Source organism: Photinus pyralis, unplaced genomic scaffold (assembly GCF_008802855.1).
Source record: "Photinus pyralis isolate 1611_PpyrPB1 unplaced genomic scaffold, Ppyr1.3 Ppyr1.4_LG7, whole genome shotgun sequence".
NCBI classification, from domain to species: Eukaryota; Metazoa; Arthropoda; class Insecta; order Coleoptera; family Lampyridae; genus Photinus; species Photinus pyralis.
This window is the reverse complement of record NW_022170738.1, coordinates 3,744,879-3,761,800: the sequence shown is the minus strand read 5'-3', so window position 1 is coordinate 3,761,800 and position 16,922 is coordinate 3,744,879. Positions and strand designations below refer to the sequence as shown.

The 16,922-nt window shown below is 37.0% G+C and overlaps 2 protein-coding genes across 7 annotated transcripts; both read right to left on the bottom strand.

The window, feature by feature from the left end:
* Positions 1 to 538: 538 nt before the first annotated feature.
* LOC116177529 (mast/stem cell growth factor receptor Kit-like) lies at positions 539 to 10,738 on the bottom strand. 6 transcript variants are annotated; one of them, XM_031496537.1, is made up of 17 exons: positions 10,552 to 10,736; positions 6,619 to 6,814; positions 5,066 to 5,114; positions 4,968 to 5,015; positions 4,725 to 4,811; positions 4,574 to 4,671; positions 4,387 to 4,522; positions 4,177 to 4,333; positions 3,945 to 4,126; positions 2,989 to 3,217; positions 2,502 to 2,553; positions 2,303 to 2,456; positions 2,025 to 2,253; positions 1,428 to 1,504; positions 1,226 to 1,382; positions 965 to 1,176; positions 539 to 906 (listed from the first exon to the last, which is right to left on the bottom strand). In XM_031496537.1, the coding sequence occupies exons 2-17, from the start codon at positions 6,763 to 6,765 to the stop codon at positions 656 to 658; spliced, it is 2,265 nt and encodes a 754-aa protein (XP_031352397.1). In that variant the 5' UTR covers positions 6,766 to 6,814; positions 10,552 to 10,736; the 3' UTR covers positions 539 to 655. The 6 variants fall into 6 exon arrangements, with proteins under 6 accessions (XP_031352397.1, XP_031352399.1, XP_031352402.1 ...); XM_031496539.1 differs by lacking the exon at positions 10,552 to 10,736 and adding an exon at positions 9,552 to 9,637; XM_031496541.1 differs by having other exon boundaries at positions 810 to 920; positions 10,552 to 10,738.
* A 4,762-nt stretch (positions 10,739 to 15,500) lies between these two features.
* LOC116176329 (macro domain-containing protein RSc0334-like) lies at positions 15,501 to 16,473 on the bottom strand. Its single transcript, XM_031494837.1, has 2 exons — positions 15,915 to 16,473; positions 15,501 to 15,868 (listed from the first exon to the last, which is right to left on the bottom strand). The coding sequence occupies exons 1-2, from the start codon at positions 16,414 to 16,416 to the stop codon at positions 15,573 to 15,575; spliced, it is 798 nt and encodes a 265-aa protein (XP_031350697.1). The 5' UTR covers positions 16,417 to 16,473; the 3' UTR covers positions 15,501 to 15,572.
* Between the last annotated feature and the right edge of the window lie 449 nt (positions 16,474 to 16,922).

Here is a 16,922-nt window from a genome sequence, read left to right as displayed (position 1 = left end):
AGTCATTTTAATTTTTTTGAATTATTACAAGCGGTCTTTTGCATATAATATTGCGAAGTATTATAATGAGTTACCTGGTTCGTTTAAAACCTTACCCTCTGATCATTTTAAACTACATGTACGCCATTTCCTAATTAGCAGACAGTAATTTAGTCTCATCTTGGGATGAAGTGGTAGAACAGTCGCCTAATTTTGGCAAGACTGAACTTCGTCCCTTTGGACACTCCTTTTTTTTTTCTTTTTTTTTAAATTGTTTTTTTGTTTTGTTATTATATATTATTGAGGTGGAAGTGTGTCCAATAAATGGCTTATTATTATTATTATTATAAAGTACTATCGGTCCCGGCGAACTTCGTACCGCCTTTGGGAAATCCCGTTTTTTCCCTTGTCCCATAATTATTGATACGTTTTGCCGTGTATTTTTTCGCCTTTCGCCTGAAGTCGACGGTTTGGATTTTTCTAGATCCGCAGTTTACCGACAGAGGGAATATGGTATCCCCCGACAAGATCTGACTAATGGTGTTAAAAATGGCTAATAGAATACTGAATTACTTTATTTGTAGTACTGTGTTGTACTTCCTTTTGTACTATTTGTCTTTCCTAATATTTTAATATCACAGATTTCTTATTAGCGACTGTACATTACTATAATAATCTACTCTTTGGTAGGAGGAAACATATATAAAGGATTTAACTGCCCGAAGTCTACATATATGTGTTTCTTTCTGGAGTCTAGCAGGTGAACTAATTCCTGAAACGAAGGCCTCAGCTGTGTTGCTCTTGACCAACATCTCAGCATAAGAGAGTATAACTCGTCCGTACACACTTCGGGTCTCTCCAATCGTTCTCCACTTTGTAAGTATGTCACTATTTTCGCATCTGCGACATTTCCATAGGGAAAGGCGCCTATAATAATAACACTATAACTTTATAAAGCATTACGCAGGTTAACGTATATATAGACCTAAGGTGCCAATTTCCCAGAGAACGACAGCAAATGACCACACGTCGCTCCTGCTGTCGTAATATTGATTTTCAATTGCCTCAAGTGCCACCCACCGTAAAGGCACTTTATCACGTATACCGCTCACATAGGGGCTCATTCTAGACATTCCGAAATCGGTAATTTTGAGTGTTCGAAATTCGTTAATTAAAATATTGCGAGCTGCTAAATCTCTAAGAAGCTGAGATTAGTGGTGGTACTGTGGAAAGATGAACGGTATACCTGTGAACTATTCCCATGCTTTCGAGGTGTTCCATGCCTCTTGCTATTTGTAGCGCAAAGTGTTGTAATTCGTTATTATCTAGGCTACTTTCGACTTTCGCAAGATAACAGTCAGTGGGAGTGGGATTCCCATCACTGCTCAAATTTGAATACTCGGCTAAAATGGGTCATTAGACAACGTGCTGAAAAACAAAAAACTCACTTTCTGGTAACGATAATGCCTCGGACTTCTTCTGGCTCCTTGGCACATTGGGAAAGATATACGCCGCGCTGTTCGTTCTGAAATGATCATCATAATATCATTACTCTCTGGTTTGTTTCATACGGAGCCGTAAAGGGGGCTACATATAGATCTACAATTTATTATGTTCGCATTCGAAGTGTAAATTCCAAATTTAGTTTTTAATGGCTCCCTAAGTTTGTCTAGAGGCTATAGAAAGTCTCTTAAAGTGTCTCTTCAGAGCATTGTGTCACCCTTCCAGATGTATCTACAGCCTCTCTAATGATCTTTAGCCTTTTAAACCCTGAAACTGGAGAAAGTTGCTATTTTCCTTTCCAAAAAAATTTGAAAGGATTCTACACTGGCACAAAATACGAGTGCCTTTCAATGCCTCTAGGCCTTAGCTGTAGAAGTCTTGGCACATTCCCAATAATTTTTAAATATTCTCACATTTTAGAAAATGGGTCTAGGATTTACCTACTCTGCAAATTCAAAAAATTTGTGGAAACAGAATTTTGAGTAAAAAATAAAATCTACATGTAGCCCGTCTATGCCTTCACAATTTCACATGTTTATTACTCTGAAAACATGGGCGATCGTTCATCCTTGTTTTGCTGCTTCCACTTTTCTCGCAAGTCGATTAGATAATTACGCAAATCTCCGCACGGAATGTACTCCATAATTATTAGATACGGCTCTTGCAATTGACAGCATCCGAATATTTTCACGATGTTCGGATGCTCCCCAAGTTTCTTAACAATGTCTATCTCCATTATAAAGGCTGCTTTTTCATCATCAGGTGCACCTTCTATAAAAATTTACGGTCAAGTTACCAATATAACAGCCGCATGACATACCCCTGATAGACTTTATGGCAGTTGTCGAATATCCTGGCTTGTTGTCAATGTTTAACACTTTCGCTAGGAATACTTGACCGAATTCACCACCTTTAAGATATTTGAGAAACTTAATCCTTGCTCTCGGAAGTTCAAACTGATCTACGGTTCCATCCTACAATGCAAATGTGAAGACAACGATATAAATGGTTCTCCATACCAAAATTTCTTTTTCAATATATAAGGGATTCGTCTCCTCTTCTCTTTTCACTCTATAAAAAAACTTTTTGAAATTGAACATATAATAATGAGACAAGAACGAAAAAATGGGACAAAATGAAATAATTACAATATTCAAACCGAAACAAATCGGAGCGCAAACAATAAGAGGTCCGAAGAAAACCGCCCAATTAAATCGGATCAAATTTGAGTATATTGCCAATTCAAGAATTAGTTTGAAATTCGAGGCACAGATAAAAATTTAGTTCGATTAATAATTGCTTTACAAAAAGGTTGTATTGATATTACACTGAAACCACTTTTCATTTCGAACATCACGATATGCATCTCAAAATCGACTAAAGTTAACTGTATCGCGCAAATCCCCAAAAAAACTCAATTTTTATCGCTCGCGCCCAAAGATTGATTTTCATTTTTTTAAAAATCTCTGGAATTATTAGATAGTTAATTACGGTAAACGTACTTACGCAGTTGGTATAATGATATACGCGGCAGGACTTTTATCTGCATAATTTTCAGTTCTTGCAAACCGCAAAGAGAAGGTATGACAAATGATCTCCTTTAATATTAATCTATTTCTTCTGATAATGTAAGATCCAAACAAAAGAATCGTCAATGAAGAACATGCTATTAATAAGATAATTTCCCATGAGAATCCTTTTAATGTTGTATCTTGTAACACTTCCAGTGCAGCCACTACAAAAGTTCGGTTACGTCTTTTTTAAATATTTATTTATTTATTTAGCTATCTATGAACATAACAGGTTGCCCCAATAACAATGTTCATGTATTAATTTAAAAAAAAAATGTTAAAAGTATTAAAATAAAAAAAGACAAAGGAAAACAAAAGAAAAAATAAAAAGAAAAATGTTGCGAAAAAAATTTTTTTTTATTGTATCAGAACCGCGAGGTCCTATGAAAATGACTTCCCAGCAAACGTGAATAGATTTCCGAAAATTTCTACATAAAAGTTGTCTCTTTTAAAATGTTTTACGTTTCATACGGATTCAGGTTTTACCAGAATTAGACACATTAAAAGGATAGAGGCAGCTCAAAACTTGAATAACCATTTTTGTAAAACCATTTTCTTAAAAATGGAACGAAACGAAAATTTGTGCACCTAGAATGTTTGAAAAGACTATTATATCATGTGTCCAGGAGACTTCACGGGGCAATGATAAAACTTTTCAAAACATTTTAAATGCTTTCCAAGGCATTCTACCACCCTCGCACAGGTTTAGGTATTAGAACTGCTCTCTTCCCAGATTCTCTAGCTATAGTGCTAGACCCTTACCAGAGCTTACCAGGACCTGTCTCACTGTCTCTTTCAATAACCCTTATGAACCAACTTTCAGAACTCTACTCACATTAGCTTCCCGTAATCAGTTTCTCATTGAACATAATAGCCATAGTACATACTTACAACTGAAATTCGTGTAATTGATTACTTTGCATTCAAAGGTATTGTAAAACGTGGCTTGTATCTCGTATAGCTCTCCAGGTGTAAATAATTTGTACCCTTCTCTTTGAATAAAATAATCATCGTCGACGGTATCTACAGTTGCTAATTTGTTGAAGGGCACGCGATCAGCTTTTGATCGATACCTACGAAATAAACAACTCTATACCTTAAAATCGAATTCTCCCATCCTTACTCGAGTAATATTCTTGTAATATTGAAAATTGTCTCGTTAGATCCTTCGCGGTTAATCTCCCAGGAAATGTTTATGCTTCCTGGATTGAATTCGTTCACTGATAGGTTGTTTACGTGAGGACTTAAATGTATGCAAGAACATTTGTTACCGACGCATTCTGAAATTTGAACACCTTAGTATTAGAATTTCAAAAGTTGGATTGGTAGCTACCTGGAAGGGTATAGAGAATATCGTCTTGGAATCGTCGGTTCTTATCACGACCGGTTATAACACTAATTATGTATGTACAACCAGGGAAGATTTCGTACCTGTAGAGGTCTGGTGGTAAACGCATGCTGGTCCATGTCTGAAAAAAAGCAAATTATAGGGACATAAAAAAAAAAGGTGATCCCTCTACCTTGTTCCTTTTTGTTATTTTAAACTCGTCATGGTTGCATTCCTGGTAAGTTGAATTGGGGGTGATTTTAAAATCATAATATCGAACAGAGGACTCGTCTACAAGCAGAGCAGATTATCAAAACCACTTTTCGACTTTGATTCGTACCTACTTGATGGTTTGTCCCAAGAAACATTTAGGATTATTTTATTTCTCGTGGAATTATATTCGGGTTCAATTTGAATGTTCGACACGCCACCTGGAAAAATTAAATTTAAAAGTTCCTTGATTGAAATAGTACCACTTATGAGCAAGAACCGTTGTATGATTACCTGGTGCGTATAGGTTTGTAATATGGGCGAGTGAATTTAAAAAGGTGGTTTTATGATGGTAGTGTGATGTTAACATTCATTACCTTCCGTATCTCCATTTTCTTCGTTTTTGTTTTTTGAATCATTTGGGTCTATGGTACAAATTTATGTTATCAATATTGTTTGATTTCAAGATATTTACCTGGAGTGATAAATGATGGTACTCTTGTAGTTCCAACTGCTCCTGTAATCTAAAGTATTTAAAATTAATTGTTGACTGCGCATTATAACATTGGATTTTCAAAGATGTATCCGATCACATATGGGGTGAATATTCCAAAACCGAACATGGGGAATTAACATGGGAACAAGGTGTTTTGCAGATCCTTACTAGTTTAGGTACAGTGTGTTACTAGTAACTTAAAACCAATATAACCATTGCAATATTTGGTTAGACACTAATCGGTGAAAATTTCGAACACCACCTTATAAAGGGGGAAGGGGGAGGCATTCTGGGTCGCCTATGTTAGTCAATTCTCAGAACATGGTCAGTGTAATTCCCATACTGGAAGATTTACTAGGACACCACTGAACAACACATGGCACACCAGATACCACTTGAGTTCTGAACAGCTGCCATCGTGTAATATCTATGTCTCAAATAGTCAACCGTCCCCAAAACTAATAAACGTTTTTTGATTTAATTTGATTTGTGTGAGAAGTAAGTTAGCCCACGGGGAGCCTCAGACGCAGAAGCTGCGGTAGTTGTCTTACGCATTTGAGCCGCCCCTTTTTTTAAGCGAATATCTTCTTCGAGGCGATACCTAGAAAACGAAATTACGCCGAGAGTCAGATATTAACGACACCCAGCCTACGAGCCGTACCGCTGAAAAGATTTTGGGCAGCACATAGAGAAGAGACTGGGTATTTTTGCGAGTTAACCACATTGATTTCATTTTGTTATAATACTATAGTACCTATCTAATAATAAAAATATAATATATAAGAAACAATAAAATAACCCGGACAACTATCTTGTTAATTCGGACATATCTGGGGCATTAATTGTTTAGATTAAGGAGGTTTTACCTACTGTAATTGGATGTGAAAAGTTTACCATCTGTTTCATCAAACAAAACAATATATGCATACCATATTGGCAATGCTGCCGAACGAATATTACCGGTCACTATAGAATAGTGTAATAAAAGATGAACTTGAAGCTGCAAATAATATTGGAAATCTAATTTCAGATAAATATTTCTGTATGTTTATATTACCGTTTGTTTCATTATATTGATAGGGAAAGTTATAAATAGAATTTTTCTAATGTGCCTCCTATGTCATTGATTGTTTACTTAATAATGAGTACTTTTGCTAATAGAAACCGCTCCTTATTGTTCCGCGACACTTACAATTAAAAGAATCTAACGCTAGTATCCCATTACAGCGCACTCTCTAAAACCTTGCAACTTGTAGGGAAAGACATCGCTTTAAATAAAATTAAAAAATAAGCGTTTTGCTATTTCATCAACTTTTTTTAAAGAATTACAAAAAAAGCACCCGATCTAAATCATTTTTAGGCAAAGGTCTATTTACCAAATGGTTTCTCAATCCAAATAACATAAGGGAAGTTTATCACTCTCGAACTAAACTTTTTTTTTATTACGTTCAGACTTAAAACGGCATTTGAGAGAATTGGGGCCAAATAAACTTGATTGATGATTAATTAGTTAGTTATAGAAAATCACTCACCTGTGTATTAGAACTGTTTACAACCGTCAGCACAAATACCAATACGATGCAGTTCCGCATGATACTGACGGCGATGTAACTTTCCCAGAAAAACCGCGCGTTTTCCCTGAATCTGTCCCACGTCTGTCGCATCTCCATTGTTTGCATGCCCACCGTAAGGATGATCTATTTTCTTTACATTCGAAGATGTAGGTATCTGGAATAGTATAACAATAATGTTTGTTTAACTTTGCTCTTGGTGAAGGCCGTTTATTTTTGGCATCGGTTAGATATTAAAATAAAAATGCGCGAAAGTATGTATGGCGTATATAAAGGCGTTTTTGTGTAAATATCTGGGAGTTCGGTGGCGTATAGTGGGGTGATGTAATTAGAATATCAAATAATTGGTACAACATGGTGATAGATTGATGATAATTTTTTTTTCAGAAGGGATTTACTCGACAGTTATAAAGATACACACCAATTAGGCTAAAGCTAACACCGCAACAACGGATAAACTCTTCGATTGAAAAATTATTTTTTATTCGCATTGATGAAGGATATCTCTTCTGAGTTCTGACTATCTACATTCATTGATGTTGGTGTGGAGCCAGGAATAAACTGATGAGGTTTATTGAACATGGCTAATCCTCTTTTGCATATATGGTTTTCTCTTTTCCTACTTTTTTTGCGCATTGATTCCCAAAAGGGAGCTTATATAAATCGATCGAGATCTCGGTAACGGAATATCGTAGAACCTTCGGCATTATATTCGTACCTCGATTCGTACTATCGTGTTATTCCTGCATCGCATATAGTCTGAAAGCTGAAAGTCATTCCTGAAGTTGATAATCAATGATAATATGAATTTTCATTGCCGTCAAACCAAATTTTTCAAATTGAAAAGTGAACGGCCTGAAAAGCTACTGATCTGCCACATCAAAAATACGCTGACGTCTAGTGATGGCACATCAGAGACTTTTTTAACTTGTTTAGTATACGCGATAAATAAAAAATGTTGACCAACAATTTAACTGAATTATTGGGAAACGGATCAAACGAATTAAAAATTAGGTTTGCGCATGCGTAGATCAATTTGACCACGAATACATGCAGAGGATTTAGTAGGTATGGTATACTATTGAAATTTTATTCTTTGAAATATGGTAATAGGTACCTGGCACCTGTGGAAATAACGCAATTGAATACAAATTTTTAACATTTGAACCTGACCAAATGTATAAGCAAAAGGCAACCTTGCTCTGAAACTTCCCTCTCAGAGGTCAAGTTACAATAGGTATATACTGTCAGTATTCAACATGAGTACCTATAATACACGTGTTTATATGATTAACCGTTATCTAGAGTACTTAGCTGTAACCGTCTATAAATTGTTTCGTTGAACATGCTATGCAAGGACATCACTTCATTTGATACCTTGTCAGATGCTAATGCTATTAGTTTACGTGGGGTTTTGTTTTTTATTTAAATGTGTTTTGCGATTGTCCACGGCCTTCTCGCCATATCTAAGTCAGATAAAATAAGCATCTGATTTAATAGGTACTTGCACGACTAGACCCAGAGCGCTTTATTATCTTACGAAATTCCCAAATCGCTGTGTAGGCCTAAGTCATTGAATACCTAGGTCTACTGGACCGTCGTTGATTAAATCTTAAATGATACACGTTCCTGAAATGTATGTAACTAAAACCACTCCGGCTGACGCCTCGTGATGTTAACATTACACGGGTTTAATCATGGTGTTCATATCAAACTTGTAGATATCATTAATAACTATAATTTATAAAATGAACCTGTACTGTAGCGAGCGAGTAACGTGATTAATGCCTTTAGCTCAAAATTGATGATAACGATTATTGCGACAATGGTTGCCATGCCTAAGCTCAGCTCGGTTAATTTTCCGGTGAAAATGGACGTAAGTGTTATTTACTATTATTTATTATAGTAAGTATGAAACAGCTCGGGAAGCATAAGAAGTAATTCATAAAGTTTCAATCTTACTGAGTTCATTTGACGTAGAGCGCGATTGGAAGGAAGACGTTTTACGAGAACTAGATCAGTATGAGTAGATGGTCGCTGAAGACTAAAAAATGATGATAATACCGAAAGTGTACATAATTGTCAGAAGCTTTGCAATGGTTTATATAGCTTCTGCTATAAAATTTAGTTTATGTAGTTTTGTATTATACACGACGATACGGGGAAACTAACCATCTCGTGATAAATAACTCCTCTTATATGAGACGATACCATAGAAACAGCATTGTCATTTGTCATATGTTCTTAACGTCATTTTATATCGTGCTCCCCGTCCCATTTGAAATAAGAATGACAAAAATCATCAGGCATGGTTAAATAGCGACTTTTCCTACTCATTCAAATCTATTAAAATGTCAATTTAGCATCTGCTATATAAAATTAAAGAACTTTACTAGAATCTTTAACACTGTGAACTCTCCGAAAACAAGGGATAACACAAACCACCTGAAATTAATTTGTGGCGAGCAACGCATTTAACACTTTCACCGTCGTCTTCAATGCAGCCATTTTTAGGGAAAGATTTCCTGCGCACTTTATTAAATTAAATGTTTCTATTATTTTTGTGAACATTGCAATTGATTAAATTTCTATATCGTTTATAAAGTCTATAGGTAGGCATAAGTTATACACTTGTAAAGTCTCTTTGGTATTATTATAAGCGACAGAGCAAAGCGATGCAAGCTTTGTGGGGGAGTCGACGGTGTCCGAGGAAAGAGAACCCTATGGAATTTACGGCTGATATAGGTGAAAGGTCACCAAGAACGCCAAAATTAGAAAGGAATTGTAGAGATTTGCAAGTTACTAATAGAGGGAGTGAATTTCTTGGATGCTTCGATACTACATCGCGTCAATTTAATTTTATCATATTATATTCGATCTACTCATTTACTTACTCAAGACGAATCCGTCACAATCGCGCTGTCTTATTGCCTTGTTTGTGGTAACTTTCTACATTTGTTGTTACTGAGCGTTAATATGCGTTTACCTACTTGTTATTAAACATTATGATAAAGTGGCGTAGAAACAGACTTTATGTAAGAACGATAAGATTATATGAAGTACCTAGTATTTATCTTTCCCTTTTCTTTCAATTTTTTGAAACCAAGTAGGTAGTATCTAAGGTATTCCAAATAACGCTGCGAACTAACCCTTGGTACCGTCATTGACAAAAGTATATGATCTCCTAATAACTATACTCTGCAGCATAAGCAAACAACATGCCTATCACATCGGGCTCCGTCGGTTTCTTCAAGGAGTAGATACCTTAATTTGTTGGTTCGCATTTCCCATTTGTATTTGTATGCTGCAGGATTTACCTATTCGGCGATCATATCTCACCATCTCACTGGAAATATGTTTGGTCTAAGAGTCGTCTCTCTTATAGGCAATCACCTTAACGGCTTAACTCTATACCAAAGGTGAAAACAAAAGATCAGTTGTCAATAGTTCACGTTGTTCAACCATACTACTTTTGCGGTCGTAAATTTTATTAATTAAAATTTTTTAACGTTCTAGATTGGACATAATGATCTGGACTGAATTTGTGCGCAAAAATAAACTCCACACTAACGGTTGATGTCTTCGTCGGGTTATATATGAAAACAAGAAAAATTGAACTAAAACCTGACTTTTTTCTAACCCCATGCACTTACGAAAATCACAATAATACATAGGTGTCATTTTTAAACTGAAAACAACCGGTATTACATGGAATCGTAATGGAGTTTGGACTCCATTATATTTATCAGTACCATTATTGAGAATCCTACTTATAATTATACTTGGGGTAGTCTTAAAAAGGTTTAACAGAAGTATAACAGTACTTGATAAACAATGCCATGTTTTGGATTACGGAGTGGAGGCAAATAATTTTCATATTTACAAAACACTTACCATATACTTTTTGATGTTTGTGGATATTAACTTGCGCACACACTTTTGTTTGAAAAAACATGAACAAATCGGAAGTAGGTAATATTCCAAATGGCAGGATGATAATTTTTTAATATGTTTTTTTTCGCTCATCTGTTGTTATCACAATAGTAAGCCAATATTGGAATGTTAATCTAGGTAGGTAATACTAGATAACGAACCGTTCGAGGGGAAGGTAGCTAATTGATAGATATGATACCTACGAAATAAAACCTGATACCGCTGCTACGTTCTAGAGTGACGTCCATTTATTTGATGTTTTCGCTAGTTGATTGGCGGCAGGTGAAAGAAAATACCAACGCATTTACCAAATCGATACCTACTGTATGGCATCTATCGTATTTCAGTATGTTATCGATAAGTTTTCATTTTCAAAAACAAATTAATGTGGTTCCATTTTGCTCAATTAATATTGCATTAAATGCGTTTGTCACTTATATCAGTGTTGTTGTGTGCCCAAACGCGCCGTTATACAATCAAATTTTGCGTTTCAATGCCTAATAAGTAATGATTTTAAAAGATTGACCAACCACATTTTCCCTACTTCCCGTTATTGGCGTCTTGGAAGTTGAAAATATTATGTCTTGTACCATATCCATTAGTTGTAATGACTATATGGTACCTATTTACTGTGATAGCATAATATGTAGTATACTATGGTCATTGTACCTTATATGTATTAGCATAGTGTATTACACTAAGGTATTAGTATCGTATTAGTATACAGGGTGGTGACTTGTGTAACGCATCATAGGGATTTCAATGTAAAATTCATAACATGCGATTATTGGCTCCCCAAATTATTTTAGAGCAAAAATGTATTAAAGTTTTTTGTAGAAAAAATTTTTTTACGCCAATCAACCGTATTAGTTTTCCATTTTTTGCATAATAAAGACGGAAAATTGGAAAAATAAAACCCGCATCTTTTTCATGGAATTTTCTAAAACAAATAGAAGTCCAGTTATCAATTGGCAGCGGTTCGAAATGGATTTTATGATCGACTTGGTTACTGTCTTGCAGTTAATGGTGACTTATTCGAAGATTTATTGTAAATTGTTATATTGGGAAACCGTTTTTAATAATTTGGTCTTTCTTTATGTTGAATTCGCTGTTCTAAATTAAATACTTTTTGATAGAATTTGATTTGTTTTGTAGCAGACATTCCATAGCATGACGGATATTGGCGTAGTTTTTGTATTATAAAATTCCATGGCATCAATTTTATTGAAAAAGGGCCGAACTGACGATTATATCCTTCGTATTTAGGATCTAATAGAATCTAAGGAACAGTAACTTACTAATACTATGATCATGGACTAGTTATGAGTGCCAATGAGACATGGATTGGGAAGATGGCAACAGAGTTGGACTGGGTCACTGAATTAAACTGGGTCTCTGGGTCACGTCATACTCTTTTCAATTATACCCAGCGACCCAATTTGACCCAGTGACCCAGTTTGACCCAGCGACCCAATTTCACCCGGGGACCCAATTCGACCTAGTAACCTAGTTTGATCGAATAACGCAGTTAAGTCAGTGCCCTCGGTTCAAGTGTACAGATTATGAAATAAATGAAACTTAATGCTGATTTGTTGAAAATAATACTCGATTGCTTGACAACTGCCATTTCTGTGATATTTGCTTTAATACTGCCGTAAAAAACTTTCCATGTCCCGAATTGTATTATAGCAATGTTATTTCTAAACAGTTCCCTCCTTCATTTCTTTGCTTCAGGGCTTACCAGTTGCTTACAGGTGTTCATTCTCATTTAATTTTCTTCTACTAGTTAGCTTAATCCAAATAAATCTTTTCTCTAAATACTTTCATTGACTACCTGACTACAAACTATAAACATTTGATTATTTTAGCTATTAGTTCTCTTGAATGAAATTGGGCTACGTGCTTGTTGGCGAATATTATTGTATAATTACTGGGTCACCGGAGGATTCAACTGGATCAACATAGAGGTCAACGGTTTAAACTGGGCCACCGGGTCAAGATGGGTCACTGAGTAAAGCTGGGTCACTGGGTCAAGCTGAGTCACCGGGTCAAGCTGGGCCACAGGGTCTAACTGGGTCACCGGGTCAAGCTGGGGCACTGAGTCACCGGGTCAGTAAACTAACTGGGTCACCGGGTCACTGGGTCACTCTATGCTTGACCCAGTCCAACTCTGGATGGCAAAGAAAAGTTCTGAAGACTTAAACCAGGAGGGGAATAGCGGAAAAGAACGTATCAGGAACTTTTAGAAATGTAAAAGTCTTTGGAAAAACGTTAATTTATACAGATAAAGTAAGAGCTCAAAGGATCAGGATGACCAAGGCGTATAGTGCGCGTGTCACAATTCAAAAATGGGTGAAGGTGTTAAAAGAAAGTGGTACCACAGCTTACTTACTATCCAGCTGCACAACTCTCTTGGCGGGAGCGGTTTGCGCCGATCTACGCGCGCAGCGCTTATGCCCCGCCTCTTGGGGTAAAAGACTGCATTGCCTGTTTGGCGTGCAATCAAGCCCAGTGTTGCCACGTTGGCCATTGTCCCGAATTCAATTCAATTAGGCAATAAAATGTATTAAACACCTAACCCTAGTTTCATTGCAATATTACGTAATATTGTACAGCAAATTCTAAACGTTCACATTACAATGCAGCTCAAAAATCACCTACTACGGTACTGTGAAGCGACCGCGCGATGAAAATTCGTTTAATCCGGCCCCGACTTTTACCCCAAGCGCGAGAAAGAGGGCACCATTCCATCTCGCTTGGTTGTAGACCGCCATATCAAAGGCGCCGCTCGAGAGTTGCGGAGCTGGATAGTAAGTAAGCTGTGGTGGTACCTTATTTAGTTTTGTTCTGGCGTCCAATGACTGGGCTCCAGTCTAGCCTTGCTCAGTTATACGCTCCATCTGCGCGCTAGAAGAAATCAAAGGCTTACGAGCAGTGGCGGCCAATGTAGGCTGTAGCATTGCGGTGGTACAATGCAGCCTTACGGTACTGTTGAAAATTCTCCGGCCCCGACTTTTACCCCAAGCGCGAGAAAGAGGGCACCATTCCATCTCGCTTGGTTGTAGACCGCCATATCAAAGGCGCCGCTCGAGAGTTGCGGAGCTGGATAGTAAGTAAGCTGTGGTGGTACCTTATTTAGTTTTGTTCTGGCGTCCAATTGCCATTACTGACATTTTTTTGCGTACCCCCAAAAGCCCGCTTGCGTACCCGTGCCACAGGTTGGGAACCGCTGCACTAACAAATCATAAGTTTAAATTGTACCATCAACTTTGAGTAAATAGTATTCAGCATTATTAAAAAATGAATAGATATATGCTATTACTACAGAGGCGGACTGGGAACAACTGACCGGTCCTGGGATTTGAAGGGTATACCGGCCCGCCAACTGCCATTTTGAATTTATTGAATGATTGGCAGGAGAGCAAATTGAATGATTTCAATACAATGATACATATTATTTATTGCACACATCGCGTCATACATAGAACTAACACATTCGTACCTAAAGACAACTAAATCCTCAGCCGGCATCAGCGGTACTTTGAGGGATTAACAAATTCCGAGTAGCGTACCTAATTAGTATCTGTACTATTGCACACATCCTACCTACTCTCTACCGCGGTACAGATTGGAACCGGCAACACGCGTTCTGCCATTATTTCTAACTATCTATCGCAGTATGAGTCATGGAACGGCGCAATAACTGATGTAACTTGTAAGGCTCTGTGCCATAGCATTGAATTTATAACTCTATAAATTCAATGGCCATAGTGTAGTTAGAAATAATGAAGAACGCGTGTTGCCGTTCCAATCTGTACCGCGGTAGGAAGCAGGTATAGGATCTGATGTATAAGAGTAGGTACAGATAGTACTTTATGTTTCCGCGGGTAGGCCACAGTTCTAGAATCCGTAAACGAACGCAACGAGTCATCGTGTTTGACGAGTCCGGCGCAATGCTGCAGCGCATACTCACAGCATTTGTTTAGAATTTAGAAAATATTGCGCTGTCCCGTTGATGGTCTGTGGCACTGTCTTTTGGTGAAAAAAGCGTTAAAGGCTGGGGAGCTGTGGCAGAAAATGTCTGCGAGTGAAAAAAGGCCAAGTTTTCATTCATGCCCACTTACCTAATTTAAAATACCTACTTACCAAAATGTGATTATCCCCGCACATTTAATGCACGTCGATTACTTAAAATTTCAAGTTTATTCTTTTAAAAAATGATCTCGTCATTTGAAGATAAATTAGAAAAAGGTGTTCCCGACATAAAACCTTCAACACAATGAGTTCTAAAAGATGCAGCCAGCAGCTACTACAAAAATTATAACATCAATGCAAGGGCTATTTTTATTTTAATATATTTGCTTATCTATTCACGTCACAATTCAAACAAGAACAGCAGCTGTAAGCACTCTACTTACTGCACCGGCCAGACTCGTCAAAGTCAAACAGGATGACTCGTTAAAGTGAAACAGCATGACTCGTTAAAGTGAAACAGGATGACTCGTCAAAGTCAAACAGGAGTGAGTCACCCGCCTTAAGCTGGATTCACATGCATACGAAATCCGACGATACTGTAATCCGAAAGGCGTTTGATTGGTCAACAATTTCAAATTTGCTTGACATTGGAAATTGTTGACCAATCATACGCCTGTCGGATTACAGTATCGTCGGATTTCGTATAAATGTGATTCCTGCTTTAGACAAGATCGCTTGTAAATGTATATTTGCAATTCCCTATTGCTGTACCTACTGTTGTTTCGTACCTTGTGCCGGCCCAAAGGCGGTTTCGGCCGCACCAGCTCTGTGATTGCACATGACGCTCTTATAGCCAGTCCGCCCCTGGCTCACTGTGAATAAGTTATATTGCAGCTTTTTGCAATTTCTTTTAAAATTTGCAAAATAAACCCATCGGCGATATATCAAATTTTATTAATAATGGTCACCTACATACATGCAATGGAAGTAAATGTCAATATTTCAACTTATTTTAATGGGAAATAGGACTGCAGAATCTGTTTGTACAAAATTTCATCTTCCTCTGAAAACAAACAGAATATAACTCTATCAACTGAATCAGAATTAGACTCCAGATGTTTGCGAACTTCCATACTAGCAACATGAGCGGCAGGTTTTAAAGGATAGCCATATATACCGGTTGAAATGCATGGGAAAGCAATTGTACGCAGCTTCTGTGCTTTCATTACGTTTAAGCTGTTTTTGTAACACTCCGCCAAGTAACCTGGTTGTTCACCTTGAGGGCCAACCGTGTGAATTACATCTGAAAAGTACAATTAGAGCACACTCTACCACTATTACTCGCTTACATTTTGCTGGTAACATGTATCCGCCTGTTAATTTGGCTTCACCAACTTGGCAGCCGTGCAAAGTTTGACATTCTTGTTTTAAACATGGCCCGGCTGCACGATGGATTGCTCCATCTACGCCACCTCCGCCCAACAGGGTTTTGTTGGCCGCATTAACGATAGCGTCAATTTCCAATGTGGTAATATCACCACGAAACATACTAATCTTTTTTGCCAATTGTGTATTTTGCGCATTGTCGATTTGATTGGTCGTCAATAGAGGTATTTTCTCTGGCAAGGACGATTGCATTTCGGCATATTCTGCCCAAGTAGGAACGTCGTCCAACAGTACAGGCTTGTTGCATTTGTACACTTTCCTTTTTGCTTCTAATGGCATCGAAAGAAACTCTTTTTTTTCCTTTTCCCAGCTTGACATTTTGAAATTTGTTTGTGCTTTGGATGAGTAATTGAGGAAAAATGTTTTTTTACTTAATCTTAGTAAAGATAAGATTCTAAAGTTCATTACCGGTGCAAAATTGAAACTGTTAGGTTAGGAGTGAATATATAGGGTGATTCAATTTTAACAACACACCACAGTTACTCACAAAGTGTAAGCATTGTATATGTACAATGTTGCAAGGAAGCAGTGGTAGTTCAAAGTGTAGATATATTTGAATTTATTGTTTATATGATTTTCTTTGGAGTATAGATTTCAATGTAACATGTGTAGCAATAGATTCAATCTTCCGAATTAAGGCTTTAAATGTTTAAAACCAGAATAAAGACGGGTCGATTCAAATTCGAGGCCAGGTTTAAATTTGGCAAAGTTGCGTATTTTGGTGCTTAACAAAACGCCGTTTTGAAACTGAAAAATTTCGGACTACTTTCGGAGATTTCCTGAAAAAAACGAAATTTTTCAAAATCATTTTTATTTTTTACCGAAGATATTTTAAAATAAATTACACAATTATGGCCACTTTTTTCCATCTACAAGATGCTAGTTTTAAATTTTAAGTCTGACGTTTCGTC

Bases quoted from the DNA above. Each gene is read 5' to 3' on its own strand.
- LOC116177529 (XM_031496537.1), bottom strand. From the start codon at position 6,765: ATGCAAACAATGGAGATGCGACAGACGTGGGACAGATTCAGGGAAAAC. The intron at 4,812-4,967 runs GTAATGAATGTT...TAATTTTTCCAG, and splicing joins AGAAAATGGAGATACGGAAG to GTGGCGTGTCGAACATTCAA. The intron at 4,523-4,573 runs GTAGAGGGATCA...GCTTTTTTTCAG, and splicing joins AAATAACAAAAAGGAACAAG to ACATGGACCAGCATGCGTTT.
- LOC116176329 (XM_031494837.1), bottom strand. From the start codon at position 16,416: ATGAACTTTAGAATCTTATCTTTACTAAGATTAAGTAAAAAAACATTT. The intron at 15,869-15,914 runs GTAAGCGAGTAA...TGTACTTTTCAG, and splicing joins ATACATGTTACCAGCAAAAT to ATGTAATTCACACGGTTGGC.